Raw genomic sequence first — 18,281 nt, forward strand, 5'->3', positions numbered from 1 at the left:
ATATCCCATCACTATCAACATATAAGGAGACAATACAATTACAAGACTATTGACATCAGTTTTAGCTTCAGAACAGATGGTTTGTGTAGCTTGTTGTCTGTCAAATCCACTAGCACACATGAAATACGGGCATTCCAAATTCTGTTCATAGGATATCTCAACAAAGGCGACTGCTGCTTTAAGATTCTTCACCAGTTGAAATGTGGCATTGAGTATACTTGAAATGCCTCTATGAATAACTTCTTTTACACATTCCATCTCCCCAGTTTATACACAGCAGGAACCTCTACGCTCACACAACATTCTGGCTCCACTTTGCAGTCACTTCTCTGCAGCCAGGGAAAAAGGAAATAGTGTTCAAGCTGTTAAATACACTCAGGCCAAGATAGAAAAAAAGAGAGGATTGCAGTGAGCAGAAACAGTTTGCATGTCATCATTGCCGCCTCAAACCAACGCCACTAGATGAGTCTTTGTGACAGGCTCACTGAACCAAGAGTACGACCCCCCTATTTTGGATTGCAGCAGGGATTCCCGACACCCCCTGAAGCCTCTGGTTTATGTACATTTTCTGCTGAGTAAGTTTTCTAAAGAGGAACTCCTGCAAAAGTTAAACATCTGTCTGTGCTGCGGCTTTCTGCTGAGACAGGCTAGTGCAGAAAGAAAAATGATAATTTTTTGTAAATGCAAAGGAGCTGTAAAGAATCAATAACTGTCTCAGCATAGGGGCAGTGCTTGGGAGATTTATTCTTTTGTTTCTTAGGATGTGATGATTTAATGACTAGTGGGTTATCTTGTTAGGGGATCAGATCACTTTAAATCAGCATCAATTTAGCACTTTAAATAGCAATAGTACCATAGCAGAGAAACACATGCTTAGGGTTAAGCTATCTTATATGGGTCTAGAGACATTTATTTTTATTTCTTGGTGATTGCTTTGGTTTTTGCATTTTTAGATAATTGGAGTATTCTATTACAGCTCCATTTTCTGGATTCATTTATTTGCCCACTGGCTAAAGTATAGGTTCCAGATTCAAAGATCTATCTTTCATTCTATTGATAAAGACAATTTGACCAATAGGTTTCCATTGTGCAATAGGACCAGTGATTTGGTAATAACCCTTCAGATCTGGGATTAAAGAGCATGGACATATATTTTCCTTTGGACACATATAAGAGCAGAAGGACCTATTTTCTACACACAAGACATAAATGAGGATTATCACTCAGGCAGTAAGCAGATGGAAGGAACCGTGGAGATCTGGATATAAAGTATATATGTCAGCTACTCCTGGAAGCTGCCCTAACAGCGGTAACAATCAATCAGGAAGGTTTTAAGAAGTCATTGCTTTCAAGTAATTAAACTGACAGTGCTCAGCTTTGGGACTCCCGTTACGTTGTTACTTTAATGAAACAGACATTAAGCTGCTGCCTCCATTGGTTTGGCTGAGGCTGAATCCTGCCCCTCCGCAAATGTGTCTGATAGGTTTGTATTGATCATCACAGTGTGGAATTTTCATTTAGGGGTGAGTGGTGGGACTTGTGGGCAAACTGCTCTCTCCAGCTCCCAGCTCACTTGTTCAATGAGGGGATTCCTACAGGATGCATTACCTCCCCTGCACATCTGGACTGTAACCATCAGTATTCACCAGCTGCTCTCTGTTGTACACCTTAGCAGCATAAGATACTGCAAGAAAGAGACCTCAATATAAGTGACCATTATAACAATGGATCTTCTCAAAGCTGCTATCAGTATTATGGTTGTCTGTTTCCATTCCTGTAAAGGGACAAGGCTGCAAAGTGGTGAGTACAAGATATATACGCAAATACCAGCTACAAGAAGATTATGGGTACTAATTGTAGATACTAATCAATTTGACTTCTGAATTCATTTTTTGCAGGAACTATTAGTTTCTTTTATGGAGAATTTATACTTATCATTTTCAGATTATGTATGGTTAATCTTAGTTGGTTCCTGTGTTCGGTATATTTTATCAAGTAACTAATACACTTATATACTTTAGATTAGTAAGCTCTCAATAGATCCGTTCACACTGCCCTTTGAAAGATACACATGGTACTGGCATATTTTGTAGAGCTGTCCAAAGCAGTTATTAACTGAACTCTGTTCCTGGAAATAATTGTATACAGGAACTCAACATCTGTATACGCCTACCCCTGTACTTACATCACTGATGATAGATAGATAGATAGATAGATATATAGATATAGATATATGTGTGTGTGTGTGTGTGTGTGTCTATATCTATCTATCTATCTATCTATCTATCTATCTATCTATCTATCTATCTATCTATCTATTATCTATCTATCTCTATATCTATATATATATCTGCACATAGCAGGTATAATTATTGTACTTAATAATGATTATATAGACAGTTAACGGTTTTCATTAAAGCCATGTGCTTCATGCAATCTGCCCTTCTATATGTAATTAACTAAAATGCTTATGTTGTAACACATTATTTTCATTGTCACTGACATTTCCACAGCTGAAAGGAGCTTTCATTAGTCTGCTGAACTCTTGGCCTTGAAAGAAATGTATTAATAAAATGTGTTTCCTGTTTCATAGTCTGAGAATAAGTGAATATGTGTTCAGGAAAAAAACTGTCATGTTCTTTTTTTTTTTATAGGGAAAATGTATCTTTGCACTCAGTCAGTGCCCGAAACTCAACATTCTATAGTAAAATCAATGTATTACTAGGAGCAAGGCAATTTGGGATTTATTATGCAGCAGGATCCATGGTGTATACTCAGGGCTCATTAACACAGGCACGATATAAAAATCTCTCTACATTGCATTCCACAGGCAGGAACAAGAGGTAAAATACTGCACGTATAAGATCCCTATGCTGTAAAGTAAATGTTATTCACATAGGCCCATATTTATACATGGACCAATATGGAAGAAAATTATGCATGCTGGTTGTGGTCTCTGCACCACTTACGGGCAATGCATATGGATCATACAGCATATGGATCATACAGCATATGGATCAGTGCTCTCTACACTTGCAGTATTTTGCATGTTCCCCTCTGCATAGTCTCCGTACAGAAAGCAATAGAGCATACTTGCCAACTCTCCCGGAATGTCCGGGAGACTCCCGCATTTTGTGAGAGTCTCCCGGACTCCCGGGCGAGTGTGGCAATCTCCCGAATTCTGCCCACTTCACTAGGAAGTGCCCCACTTCCTAGTGAAGTGGGCAGAATTAGATCCCAAACGCCGCGATTCCCGGTGAATCGCGGCGTTTGGCCCCGCCCCCGCTGTCAAATGACGCAATTTGCGTCATGACGTCACAGGGGGCGGGGCCGAAATGACGCGATTTCGGCCACCCCGCCCCTTCACGCCCCCCTCCACTGGCTGGCTCCCGGAAGGGAGCTGAAGAAAGTAGGTAAGTATGCAATAGAGTGAAACTATAAAAGCAGTAGTGAAACAAGACCTGGATTGTGTAACAGTGTAAAAAGTTTACAGCCACAACAGGTGCTCTACCAACAATGACAAGAAAAATAAACTCTGTCCAAAGGATTTTCCTAAGGAATATAACATGTATATAACATGTATACCTTCGGTGTACCTTCTGCCATATTCTACTGTGAGAATCAAATGATAGCAGTGCGGATGATGAGGGCGAAACATTCCGTATAGCTGACTCCAGGCCTGGTTGTTGTGCTTGCTCTGGATACACAACTACTTATCTGGGATGATTGCACCTACATAAGACAGTCTGCTTACTTGTGACTTAGTTGTTTATTACTGTTTTACTAACCATGGGGCTTATTTATTACATAATAAGCCATACGGAAACTGCTTTTTCCTCTTGGTTTAGGCATTTATAAGTAACCTAGCTATCTAACTAATGCAGGAGCTGGCATAGATATCTCCTACATGAAGCTATGTTGTGCACTAAACCACTGTCCCCATAATTTTCAATGGGGTCTGTGCTCTGGGGTTATTTAAAAAGCTCCAAAAAGCATAGTTTTTCTGCGTTTTAGCCCGTTGGCTAATGCCAACTGCAGATGGCATAAGCCATTCTACCCTATGGGGAGAGCACTCTGGTATAGGGATCTCCGGATCCCTCATTGCAGCTTTCCTGCTCTCCCCTCTGGTTACTATCGCAAAGCCACTTTGTAATAATAACCAGAGGGTAGAGACAGACTACCGTAGTTTTAAGTCATTGCCGGAACAGCCTCCTATCGGACGCACCAGTTTTGGGATGATTTTTTTCATCGTTGCGATGACAGATGATAATTAACAGGGCAAAACCCTGCTAATTAATAAATAGCCCCCATGACAGAAGAGGTCCAAGTGGCAAGTGCAGGGGGGCATGGTGACGTGATTCATATCTTCATGGCCCCGCCACCCACTGTGCAATGCCATGACTCCAGTCTTAACAATAGACTGAATAGCTTCATTAAGCCCCACCACCACCCACTTTCCAAGGGAAGGGGATCCGGGACGGAGTCTCGCTCTTCCGGGAGAACTTCCCGAAATTCAGGAGTCTCCTGGATATTCCAGGAGAGTAGGCAAGTGTAACATGTACTAAATTATTTTCTCTATGATAGAAGCCAGGTGTGCTTTGCTGCAGTCTTTGCACACTGATGTTTCTTACCACTCTTTAGCCTTAAAGACAACTATACAGCTTATGATTATTTATTATTTAAATTTAGTATTATTATGAATAGCTGATACCATACCAATTACTTCAGGAAAGAGCTAAAACATATCTAACAATCATGCTGCATAGTTTGTATCTGCCCCTAATTTCCTGGGATAGTCCAGGGTTTTACAGATGTGTCCATGGAAGTGTCCCTATTTTTCAATAATGACAAACTGCACAGTAGAATATTCTGCATCTTACATGACTTCTTACCACCTATTCTCATGTGTTTGGCATTGGAAGTTGATATTTATTGAAAAGGAATATTTAAAATGCAAAAAAACTACGCTCATGAAATCCAATAAACGTGAGATGATGGGACTTGTAGTGCTCCAACTTCCACACAGAAACACTGGAAAACTTTTTTTAAAATGTTAGCAACTATGATAGTATTTCAGTCAGAAGTGTTTTATGTGAAGCTGGGAGCACTCCCCTGTGGGAGACGTATTAAGCTGATTAACCTTACTAACACACTGAGTACGCTGGGTGCTGTTGCCCTGGAATGGTGCACCCCCAGGAAAAGTGCTTCAGTGTGCAAATCCTGGATCTAAGCACAGGTGCACCGTACACCAGCCAATTGGAGTATGCCCTATTACCCCAATTTTTCAACCAATCACCTTGCACAGAGCAGCTAAAGATATGGGGCATTATGGAGAGCAAACCAAAAAAGGAGTAACGTTGATTCTGGACAAAACCATGTTACAATGCAAGGGGGGCTAATTAGTTTATTATTTTGCATATAAGGAAAATGCCGGCTGCTTTCTCATCTAGCACACAAATACTTAATAGCTTTATTTTTACACTGAATTTTAAAGTTGATCTAGGACATGTCCTATCCCAAATATAAATCGGCTTCCACATCTTAAATTTACTTCCCCCTCCAATGCAACATGGTATTGCCAAGGTGCAAAGTTACTCCTTTTTTTTTACTCGCTCTCCTTAATGACACAGTAATGATAGCGGATATACTGTTACATTTTCATCAGTGATTAATTAACATTTTTGAATTGTATTCTGGTGCCGCACACACTGCAACAAGCTATATTGTATGTATATGCTTGTTGTTTTTTTTGAACAACATTATATATATATATATATATATATATATATATAAAACCACAAATATCTATTTATCTACCTATCTATCTATCTATCTATCTATCTATCTATCTATCTATCTATCTATCTATCTATCTATCTATCTATCTATCTATCTATCTTTCCATCTATTTACCTCTCTCTCTCTCTCTCTCTCTCTCTGTATATATATATATATATATATATATATATATACTAAATATTGTGGGAGGGCTCAGTAAATATTAGTATAGCGTGTGGAACTTTATTCTCTAAATACCACTATCTATTTGGAGCAGAATTATTTTGGACTTGTCACTACTTTGCTAGCACTGATTCACAGTCTCTTTAGTGTTTGTCTTTGCTCAATAATATATAGTGTGTTTTTATGTGTATGGATTTATCTAATTTTAATCATACTATTGTACTTGGGGATAAATATAAGATTTTTGAACGGCTCCTGTTTTTGATTTGTTATGTATTCTGCCATAGTCAAAGATTGATTTTTAAATCCTCTAGAGACTACACTTTAGCGCTGTTGTACTTTATCTTATAACAATGTTATATATATCACCTATAACACTTATATGCTTGAAATGATTTCAGTAATATTTTATTATTTAAGTAATGGAACTGAGTGAATCTGGGCTCCCAGCTCTATTGTGCATCTCTTCTCTTTCCTCCCATTTCCCCCTCATAACTATCATTACCCCTTATAATCATCATTCCCTCTCCCCTTCAAATTATTTCTCTTTGCTCTTATCATAATGTCACTCTCAACATCACTCCCTTCCATTCTTTAACACCATCATCACCCCTCTCTATCTATTAACCCCTTCATTTCCATCATCATCATGCAGTCTGATTTTGACTCCAAAGCCCTGAATTTTTGGCAGGCTCTCTGATCTCCTGGCAACTTACGGTCAGTGGGAATTGTAGTTTCCAGCCCCCAAGCCTGTTTTACACTGACTTACACTGCCCCTACTGCCAGGAACTCCGTACACCATGTCATCCCTGTCAACTGCTAGAGGGCATGTGCATATACTCACTGATGATGGTATTGGTTGCCAGTACAAGCCAGCCCCTTCTGATTGGCTGATTGTGAATTTACTTTCGAAGCTGATTAGTGCTTTCTGCATTGATTGTGCATATATTATAGGATTGGTAGTCGTATTTTAAAAATATATTTTTTGCTACTTTCATTTGTAAGCAAGAAGGAATATTATATCTGCTGTTTTATATTAAACATCATAGCGAATGTGCTTTACACTATCAGAACAAATGTTAACAAGCTATTCCTGTGCTTATAACCCAGTTTGGAGTATGCATATGTGGGTATATGTAAGCCTGACATAAACCTGCCACATGTGCTACAGGTGCAGAGCAGGAAGCAACATGCAATATGTGTGACTCAGCATATGGGAGTAAATACGCTATTTTTACAGGTGGTTTTTTTGTCGAGAATTAAACCCAACATACATCCAGCTCAGCATCAGGCCCTTGGTGTTACTTGTTTTACCATACTGAGTGCAATATTTAGTTTTTGGTCACACCAAAGGTGGGCTCAGTAAATGGAAAATTGGGCTTAGTGAATGGAAAGGTGGGCTTAGTGAATGGAAAGGTGGGCTTAGTGAATGGAAAGGTGGGCTCGGTGTATGGAAAGGTGGGCTTAGTGATTGGAAAGGTGGGCTCGGTGTATGGAAAGGTGGGCTTAGTGAATGGCAGGGTGGGCTCAGTGAATGGAAGGGTGGATTCAGTGAATGGAAAGGTGGGCTCAGTGAATGAAAGGGTGGGCTTAGTGAATGGCAAGGTGGGCTCAGTGAATGAATGGGTGGGCTCAGTGAATGGAAAGGTGGGCTCAGTGAATGAAAGGGTGGGCACAGTGAATGGAAAGGTGGGCACAGTGAATGGAAAGGTGGGCACAGTGAATGGAAGGGTGGGCTCAGTGAATGGAAGGGTGGGCTCAGTGAATGGAAGGGTGGGCTCAGTGAATGGAAGGTGGTCTTGGTAAATGGAAAGGTGGGCTCAGTAAATGGAATAGTTATAGGAAATAAAAGGAATAGTAAATGGAAATGTTTGTCCCTGGAAATGTGCCTATTTTTTAATACTAATCAACTGCACAACAATCCCTTTTATTCTGTTTATTGCCTACAATTTTAACTATTTATTGTTATTTTATGGACTTAATAAAATAATATTTATTTAAGCTGTATTTTAAATTGCCAAAAATGACATTATAATCAAGTTCAATTAAATTGCAGTAAAGAATATTGTAGCACACGTAGGTCCACCTAGACAGTACTGTGCGCTGTGCAACAACCTGAGATGGTAAAAGCAGATCAAGTATTGCAATGGTACATGGAGCAGTGGTGACACCTTAGTGTATAGGGCAAAGCTCTATCAGTGATGAAAACACCACTTTTGCCCTTTGATAAATACATTCCTTAGTCCATGACTAATAGTAGGAGAACTAGCTAGGCCACAAATCATACGTGGTTAAGTTTTCACCTCCTACTCAAAATGTGATCCCCATGGGCTCTCGCAGGCTAACAGTCTCTTTTATTCCAGGCAGCGGCAGACCTCATACCAGCAAATACAACCTTTTCATCAGGGTTTGCAGACTGACAGGCTGTAAACTGATACTCCATTTAAAGCTTGGGCTGTTATAAATGAAGTGGAATAATATGATTAGGTTTCCATCCCTTCACACAGCTTAGCACCCCAGGGCTTCCATTTCTATCCGTATGTGAGATCAAATGCATCTTCCAATTGTGACGCCTTAAGCGTTTCATACATTTTAATGAACTGTGCTGTATCAATGTAGTTCAATAGTAGCTGAACCACACATGTGGTTCAGCCACTAATAGCCAATCAGAGCTGCTTTCTCATGCTCTAACCAATGAGAGTCAAACTGCATGCCTTCTGCCCAGTCTTTAGAAACAAAAGGAATCTCATTTTTGCATGTTGATGCAAGTAGGTACATTCATATGATAGCATCTTGATTTCTGTCATGGCAGCTTTCCACTTGGTTGAGCACTTGGGGTTTCTCTTTTGTTTGTTTATTTTCCATTCATCTGCCTAATCTGTACTCAAAGAAGAACACACCCAATCTTCACCCATTGGAAGGTGCAAACTTTTGCTATGTAAGCCACTCTCTTCTTACACAAATCTATGCTTTTCCCCATAAAAGGTCACAAAATTGCATTCGCACTACAGGATTGCATTTTGGCACGTCGTAAATGACCATTAATACGTTCAATCTGCAGTGCCCCTGCCATAAACACACCTTCTCCAGGGCAGGGATTAAGCTTCTATCTTATTATATGAACATCTGAGCAATCAACAATCTTTTCATTTAATTATAGCACAGCATAATTTCATTTCCCTGTGCCTTTCCAGTGCTTCATTGGCAAATTGGCAAATTAAATATATTGCAGCAGACTTCCATTTTATTATTATTATTTAAAAATAAAGCTAAAAGATTTTTTTTTTATTGACTAAAGCTAGCCTTCCATAGGGGACTATTTAAGACTTATCATGTTTTCGTCACATTAATTATCAGTTTTTATCACTATGATAAGAATAATTTAACATGCCTATGTATTAAAATTGTTCAGCTGGGAAAGTGGCTCTTATGGCCTTTGTACACTTGGCGAAAGGGAGGGAGATCCCTCTTCTACTTATAGTGGATGAAATCGGGATACGAACGAGATTTCCTCCAGTGGTCTGTGCAGTGCTGGAGCACTTTTGCAGGTAGCGTGTCTCTTTGTTGTGCCATAACTGGGGTTTGGAAGGTCGGAGACTGTATGTGGTAGCTGGAGCTGCATTGTCTAGGGTTGAAGTGAGTGTTTTCCTGTAGAAAGAGGCAGCTTGATTAGGACAGGACAATGCAGTCATAGGAGAAAGTAGTTGTTTCAATAAAAATGAGAAGTGAATTTGGTTAAGAGTACTTAGGTGTCGCGGAGAAACTACAGATGCAGTAGTAGCAGAAGACAAGCTCAAGGGGATGTCCATCACAGTGGGTGGGAAATGAGGTCCACTGGGAGAGACCAAAGGATAGGAAATAAGTGAGCCTGTCCGCAATGTTGCCAAGGATTTGGGAAACTGAATTTGGGGGATAAGTGACAGCAACACAAAGGTGGAGAGGATAAAATAGATGGATAGTGTGGACTTCAAAGGAAGAGAATGAGAGGGAGGGTACTGATGGTATGTCTCAGAAGGTGCAGCTTGTAGAATGTAGACTGCCTTCTCCACCACCTTGTCTGTTTCCGGGTCTGGAAGTATGGCTGAGGGAGAGTCCCCCATAGGAGAGAGCTGCAGGGGAAAGTGTGGGGTGGAACAAGGAACATGAACAGATAGTGGGGTTTGTACAGGGCCCAGGGTCAGGTGAGATGTCACCAGCAGCCATGAGAAGGAGCAGGACATGTGAGGATGATTTATGGGTGTGAGATTTATTTCTGTTTATGTAGGCTGGTGAGTACAGGAGACAAAGTAGTCCATGTGTGCAGAGTAGGGAAGAGGGAAGTCATGCATTATGGAGAGATGTGAATGAATGGGGATTAGCTAGGTAGGTAATGAGTAAGTGGGAAGGAACAATTGATCCATACTGTGCAGTGCATTGATAAAGAAATGGATACTTTACCACCCCTTAGCTGGGGTTAATAGAATAGTCAGTTTCTCCACCTCTGACTTGATGAGGTCCAGGATACTGACAGCTGGGTGCAGAGGGTCCAGCAGCCAAACAGAGATGACAACAGCAATCACAATTGAGCTCAGTGGGCAGCTGAACAGATGTTGAAAGAGCAATGACTGTTGAGCTCTGTGGGTCCCACAGCTGAACAGAGATGGTAGTTCAGTGGATCCTAGAACATCCTTGTTTTAGGAATGAAGTCCATCCTCAGCTCTACTGTGACATTTGCCAACAGTATTCAGAAATATTCAACACTTTATATTTGTGAGAATAATTAAAAGTGGGAGCTTGGACAAAGAGCTAATGCACAGCTTACTCCAACTGCCTGTGAACTCCGCCAGCCAATTGTAAGGGTCAAACTCTCAACACTAATAGTGCAGATACAGAGGATTGACAGCAGGTATGCAAATGGGTCTGGATTAGGTGCTGGGTTGAGGTCTGCATTGTACACTAGCCACCAGGATTGTAGGGCTGCTCAGTATGGTACACAAAGTATATCTCAAAATCTCTTTTTTTTTTTTCATATATACGCATACATCCAATTACGTGAACATACAAACCATCAGCTAAAATAACTAATTTGCAACATACTTTGTGTGCAGTGCTTGTCTCTTCTGAGCTTCTTCCTTACGCTTGAAAAATAATTTTCTCTCAGTCATTGTTTGTTATTAACCAAAAATATATTAGAGAGACGGAGAGAAATGGGAACTTCCAGCAAGAGAGAAAGATCTGCAGAGAGGTGTACTGGCTATACGCACTGACTGTGGCTGTTAGGTTAGTGAATGGAAATAAAGATCAGTGAAGTTTTAAACTGAACAGATACATTTTTTAGGGGATTGTACATGTGTGGAGCTATCATGTCTGCCAGTAATGTGTGGACGTGTGCCTTAAAACATGTGCCAAAATAGAAACTTGTCCCAGGCATTTGTATATAGAACCCATCAGACACAGAGTGTCAGATGGATTACTTGGTAAAAGATAAACATTAATATTGTTTACTAATCATCATGTGTTTGTTTTCTATTCTGTTGCTTTCTGCTAGTGGATCTGACACACAAGCCAGGTATGTGTTTTACTATGTTTTACATATGCATGTGTATATTTGTAGATATATCAGTGCACACTGGAATTTACGTGTACTTTTCCAGTGGTTACATTTTGAATTAAGTTGGTGCGTGTTAGTGGTTATAAAGTATGTAACATGTACTGGGTGGTAACTTTGACTATATTCGAACCCCAGTGATTGATGATTTTTGCTCCCAGATTTTTTAAGATCAATCCACACTCACAAACACCTTTACTTAAATGCAAATTTTACAAGAAAAATATATAAAATCTGAGGTTGATCTATGTTCAGCAGATTGCATAAAACAGGTAGACAGCATGAGAAATAAAGTTAATTGATCTCTATGGAGAAGTACACTCAGAATGTAAGAGTGGACATTGACCATAATAGAATTTACTCACTTGGTACAATACCATTTTACCTGCGGCCCATTTATCCAAGCCTTCCATTATAAAGATCATTAATCTCTATGGGAAATGTGTCTTCTGTGCTTTCTGAGAGCAGGATGAAGTGTGGGATTTTGTTAGAGGACCGTGAAGCATGATCTAGGTGCGTCCTGCTCTAGACACAGTTTACATTCAAACTGTTCATCCAGGAAATGTATCAGGTGCAGAAGGAGTACCCACTGATCACATGGCACAGACCCATGCGCCAGTGGCGGAACTACCATTGGTGCTGCAGCTGCGGTGCCCATGGAGATAATGGGGCCCACTGCATGGGGAGCTAGCGAGCTGTGGGCCCTGGTTCCCTCCTCCCCGGTACCCTGCACCGGGGCCCACAGCTCGCTAGTTCTGCCTCTGCCATGCGCTGATGCTGGTGAAGGCCAAGGAAATGTATTGGGGAAAAAAATACCGGGGGGTAAATGTAAGAAGCTGTGATTTTGCATTCCCAGTGATTTTCTCTGGCAAGTTTAAACTCACCAATGTATTAAACGGCGATTTTATGTAAAATCATCAGCAAAGTGTTTCTTTCAAAATCGCCATTCTCTATAAATCACTTTTTGCCACTCCAGCTATTCAAATCGCCAAAATGTACGAAGCTGCGATTTTGCAAACTCGCCCAAATTGAAAAGTGCCAGAATCAACACGCTGCTTTCTGTAGACGATATCAGCAAACACATCACTGTTAGACTGCTGGACAATGTTAATATACCAGGAGGCACAATAGGAGTTTAAGTAAAGCATGATTTATGTTTTAGAGGGGCAAAAATGTTTATAAATTAGCTTACAGGGGAAAAATTATTTTATGGATAAATTAGTTGTGCACATTTCTGTAATGTTTTTAATCAGTCTACAGTATGTGCTACATTATTATTATTATTATTATTATTATTATAAAGCACTAACATATTACATATTAATGTACATTGAAGGGATCGTGACACGTAAAAATGAATTGCAATAAAGTAGAACAGAAATGTAGGTGTGGGGAACAGTTGATACTTAAGGTAGCAGAGTAACTATTGTAGCTGCTGGTGAGTAAAGTGTTTGTTTGCTATTCTTAGCCATCTGCATTATTAATTATCCTCTGACAAAAACAGGCATTGGTGGCTGGCATTTCCGTGCAACATCTGTATGCATTTACCTATTTGTATTTGTTTAATTTAGAGTTGGATGTAAATGATTTAGAATATTGTAACTTTGTACATTTTGAAATCTGTGTTACATCGCCCATGTGCCCAAATTGCACCATTATTTTAAGATGTGTATCAAACACCTGCAGCCTTTTGCACTTCAAGAGGCAGATAAGGAGCATTCAGGTGCAAATATATTAGAATAGTAAGGGGCATTAGATGCATGTTAAGCAACCCTTCCCCTTGATGTGCATCTTATTTTGACAAACACTTAACTTTGAAATATGTCCCTTACCAAGAGCATATTGAATGCCTACCTATGATGGGTGCAAATTTCTGTAATAATTATATGTACTGTTTTTTTATTTTCTTACTTTATTATATTGGCTTACTATCTAATTATCAGTGAGGCAATAATTTGTTTTCTCGTGATGTTAATATTTCCTGATGGGGACAAAAATTAAACTACATACTTGGGACACTACAAGTGCTCATGTGCATGCTGTAATATAATACAATAAAAAATTCCCAAATTAAATTTGGGAAAAATTCCCAAATTTAATCATTAATTAAACTTGACTCACTAAATTATTCACAAAAAAATTTGTCCCCTGTAAGAAAATTAATAATCATTTTTGCCCCTTTGCAACAAAAAACATGCTTTATGTAAACCTCCATTGTGGCTCCTGTTCTATTAACATTGACCAGATAGCACAAACAACATGCTTTTATTTCTGCTCAATCTTGGGCGAGTTTCAGCTTCTGTTGAAACTCGGGCGAGTTTGTGTTTAATCTCCAGCGACTTTGGCTACAACATGGGAGAGATAGGAGTTTTAAAATCGACACAAATCTCCAGAGATTGAATTTTGGAAAGTGAAAATAGCAGATTAATGCATATGGCGATTTTGCACATAAAATAGCCGTTTATCTCTTGCAATTTGTGGCGATTTTAAATCGCTAAAACAATTGCAGCTTGATACATTCACCCCCTGGATTCGTGCTTTAGATTTTTAATTTACTTTAGAGATTCCTCAAGATTTGAATACACCTGATTTGTGAGCAAAAATTACATATTACTACTACTCAGCTTCTCCTTTCTTAGTAGTCCCTTCTGATTGTGAGGAAAAAGGGGAGGATGGAACGAGTTTAAGCTGTCACTATAATACAAAAGCAGAGTTATAAAAAAGAGGGCTTGTCCAGACGATATCATTGTGTTCCAAATGGAAGCCAACGTGAGATAACCAGCAGTGAGATACGGCAGGTTATAGATTGTATTTTATAGCTGCACATGTGGCTCTGGCAGGGCTGTCATGTAATGATGGACAGGTTGTTATTGCTCTCCGTGTGGACACATGGGGTACTGCATAGAGATCAATCTCTAGCCTGTACTTTTTCACTGTTGGATTCCTCTCAGTATGATATGTTTAGGGTCCTAAGATCGCCAGAGGTGGAACTATCGAGCGATGGGCCGCGGTGAAAGGGAAGTTTGGAGGAGGGATCCTTGGCCCACAGCTCGCTAATTTCCTGTGGAGTGGGCCCCATTATCTCCATGGGCCCCGGTGCACCGCACCTGTTGCACCAATTGTAGTTCTGCCACTGGTCGCCACTGCCATTAGTTATATGAGGAAGAATAAAAACCTAAATATAAAAAAATCCTTTTTATTCTTAAAATAGAGCCACTTCACAAAGACTTTATTTGAATAACAACATACATGATTTTTCTCTATGTTATAGGACAAATAGTTTGCAAGCACGGAACACAGAAACCATGTTATAAAATCATTTATTTTCATGATACGTCAAGAAGGCTGTCATTCGAGGAATCTCAGGAGGAATGTAAACGGGACGGTGGTTACCTGATGACTATAAAGTCTGAAGCAGAGCAGAAGTTCATACAGAACCTCATACAGAGCCTCACAGCCTCTGACGGGGACTTCTGGCTTGGGCTAAGGAGAACTGAAGACGACTCTCCAAACTCCAGTGACTGCCAGAGTCTGTACACTTGGATTGATGACAGTAAACCCACATTTTGGTAAGTGCATTTTTTTTATTTCTTAATTCCATAACGATTTGGTTACTTTAATCCCTTTTCCACCTCTCTTTAGGCTTCCAGTGAGAGGGGTTAGTAAGGGGATTCTAATTGGCTGTAGTGAGTCATTTGGAGTTGGGATAAAGTGCTGGAACACAGATACATTTAAGTCTTAAGGAAAATAAACTTGCTCTATGAAGTTATACTGGTGTCCCATGCTACAATGTAAAAGACAAGTATTAAAGTCACATAAGCAAAGTACAGATGGTTTTGTGGTTTCACATCACAACTACTACAATCCATGATTCAAAATATGCTCTATAAAAAGAAATAACATCTGTGAACATTACATAGTTACATAGTTACATAGTTGATGAGGTTGAAAAAAGACACCAGTCCATCAAGTTCAACCTATTTTGGATCTCCTGCGATCCTGCACTTATATTTGTAATTAATCCAGAGTAGGCAACCGCCCATCTGTTTCAATTTTGAAAATCACCCCCAGACTCAATATTGCAATCCAATTTTTACCCTATATCCACTACTATCCTTTATTTTAAATTAACGGTCGTATCCCTGGATACACCTTTCCGCTAAAAATTTGTCTAACCCTTTCTTAAACATATCTATTGAATCTGCCATCACAACCTTCCCTGGCAATGAATTCCATATCTTGACTGCCCTTACTGTAAAGAACCCCTTCCTTTGCTGGTTGTGAAATTTCCTCTCCTCTAACCTTAGGGGATGACCACGTGTCCTGTGTATGGTCCTTGGGGTAAAAAGTTCCCATGAAAGCTCTCTGTATTGACCCCTAATGTATTTGTACATAGTAATCATATCTCCCCTTAGACGCCTCTTTTCTAAAGTAAACATGCCTAAACTGGCTAACCTTTCCTCATAACTTAATAACTCCATACCCTTTATCAATTTTGTCGCCCTTCTCTGAACCCTTTCTAGTTCCAAATTATCTTTTTTATAGAGTGGTGCCCAGAACTGTACTGCATATTCAAGATGAGGTCTTACCAATGATTTATACAGTGGCAAAATTACACTGTCTTCCCTTGCATCTATGCCCCTTTTTATGCATGCCAATACTTTGTTTGCCCTTGCAGCTGCTGCTTGACATTGAGCACTATTGGTAAGTCTACTGTCTACGAGCACTCCCAAATCCTTTTCCATTATAGATTCTCCCAAATTAATTCCATTTAATTTATAGATTGCGTTCTTGTTTTTGATCCCTGAATGCATAACCTTACATTTATCTGTGTTAAACCTCATATTCCATTTAGCCGCCCAATCTTCCAGTTTATTTAAGTCTCTCTGTAGAGAAGCTACATCTTGCTCTGATTTTATTACCTTACAGAGTTTAGTGTCATCTGCAAAAATAGAAACTTTACTCTCTAAACCATCACCAAGGTCATTAATAAATATATTAAAAAGGAGTGGTCCCAGCACGGAACCTTGAGGAACTCCACTTAAGACCTTTGACCAATTAGAAAATGTTCCATTTATCACAACTCTCTGTTCCCTATTCTCTAACCAGTTTTCGATCCAAGTACAAATTTTGATTTCTAGACCCAGTTCCCTTATTTTGTAAACCAACCTCTTGTGTGGCACTGTATCAAAGGCCTTTGCAAAATCTAAGTAGACCACATCTACTGTCCTGCCCTGGTCTAAGTTCCCACTAACTTCCTCGTAGAAACTAATTAGATTAGTTTGACATGACCTATCCCTCACAAATCCATGTTGATTCCCACTAATAATTTTATTGCGTACCAAGTAATCCTGAATACTGTCCCTTAAAATACCTTCCAGTAGTTTCCCCACTATTGATGTCAGGCTTACAGGTCTATAATTCTCTGGTTGTGATCTCGTCCTCTTTTTAAACAACGGCACCACATCTGCTATTCGCCAATCCCTTGGTACTGAGCCTGATGAGATTGAATCTCTGAAAATTAAGAATAGCAGTCTAGCTATTTCCGAGTTTAATTCCATAAGGACCCTTGGGTGTATGCCATCTGGACCTGGAGCTTTATTTATCTTAATATTCTTCAGTCGCCTTTGGACTTCTTCCTCTGACAACCAAGTATTAATTAATGGCATGGTTTCATTTCCATTTTTATGTATTACTCCTGCCATTTGTTCCTCTCTGGTAAATACTGAAGAAAAGAACGTGTTTAATATCTCTGCTTTTTCCTTAGTATCATTTATCAATTCACCCATCTCACTTCTTAGTGGTCCTATATTATCTTTTTTAATCCTTTTGCCATTTATATACTTAAAAAACTTTTTGGGGTTTGTCTTACTTTCTTTTGCAACGTGCCTTTCATTTTCTAATTTAGCCAATCTAATTTCCTTTTTGCATGTTTTATTACATTCCTTGTACCTATGGAAGGACTCCTCTGACCCTTCAGACTTAAACAATTTAAATGCACGCTTCTTCCTTTGCATTTCTTCCCTTACCTTTTTATTTAGCCACATTGGTTTAGACTTAATTCTTTTACATTTATTTCCTATAGGAATGAACTTATACGTGTATGTTTCCAACAACATTTTAAAGACAGCCCACATTTCTTCCGTATTTTTTCCTTCAAAGGCTTTGTCCCAGTCTATGCTCTTTATAGACTCCTTGAGCATATTAAAATTTGCCTTTTTAAAGTTTAAAGTCCTAGTTGATCCCTTATACTGTTGTTTCTGGAAACTAATTTCAAATGAGACCATATTATGATCACTGTTTCCCAAGTGCTCCTTTACTTGAATATTTGATATTACGTCTACATTGTTTGTTATTACTAGGTCCAGTATAGTCCGGTTCCTAGTTGGTTCCTCAACTAATTGGGACATGTAATGGTCTTTTAGCGTGCTCAGAAACCTATTTCCCCTAGCTGTACCGCAGGTCTCAGTACTCCAATCAATGTCCGGATAATTAAAACATTGGGCCTCAGTCAGTAACCAGAGAAAAGCAAAAAAAGGAGTAACTTTGTACCTGGGCAAAACCATATTACATTGGAGGGACAGATTTATAGCTGGGAAAGGTTATTTCCTAGATTAACTTTAAATTTAAGTGTCAAAATAAAGCTACCAAATATTTGTGTGCTAAATTAAAAATCAGCCATAATTTCACTTATGTGCAAAATAATAAACTAATTTGCACCCCTTGCATTGTA

At 39.3% G+C, this 18,281-nt stretch overlaps 1 protein-coding gene across 3 annotated transcripts in view; it reads left to right on the top strand.

Annotated features, from left to right (window-relative positions):
- The first annotated feature begins 333 nt into the window (after positions 1-333).
- The window catches only part of LAYN (layilin), a 31,677-nt gene continuing 13,729 nt past the window's right edge, over positions 334-18,281 (top strand). For 2 of the 3 annotated variants that reach the window (XM_075190022.1, XM_075190023.1), the window contains exons 1-3: positions 334-1,800; positions 11,489-11,509; positions 14,820-15,117. In XM_075190022.1, the coding sequence (XP_075046123.1) occupies positions 1,725-1,800; positions 11,489-11,509; positions 14,820-15,117 (395 nt within the window). In that variant the 5' untranslated portion in view covers positions 334-1,724. The remainder of the gene's footprint in view (positions 1,801-11,488; positions 11,510-14,819; positions 15,118-18,281) is intronic. The other variant, XM_075190024.1, reaches the window with a different exon arrangement.

Source organism: Mixophyes fleayi, chromosome 11 (assembly GCF_038048845.1).
Source record: "Mixophyes fleayi isolate aMixFle1 chromosome 11, aMixFle1.hap1, whole genome shotgun sequence".
NCBI lineage: Eukaryota > Metazoa > Chordata > Amphibia > Anura > Limnodynastidae > Mixophyes > Mixophyes fleayi.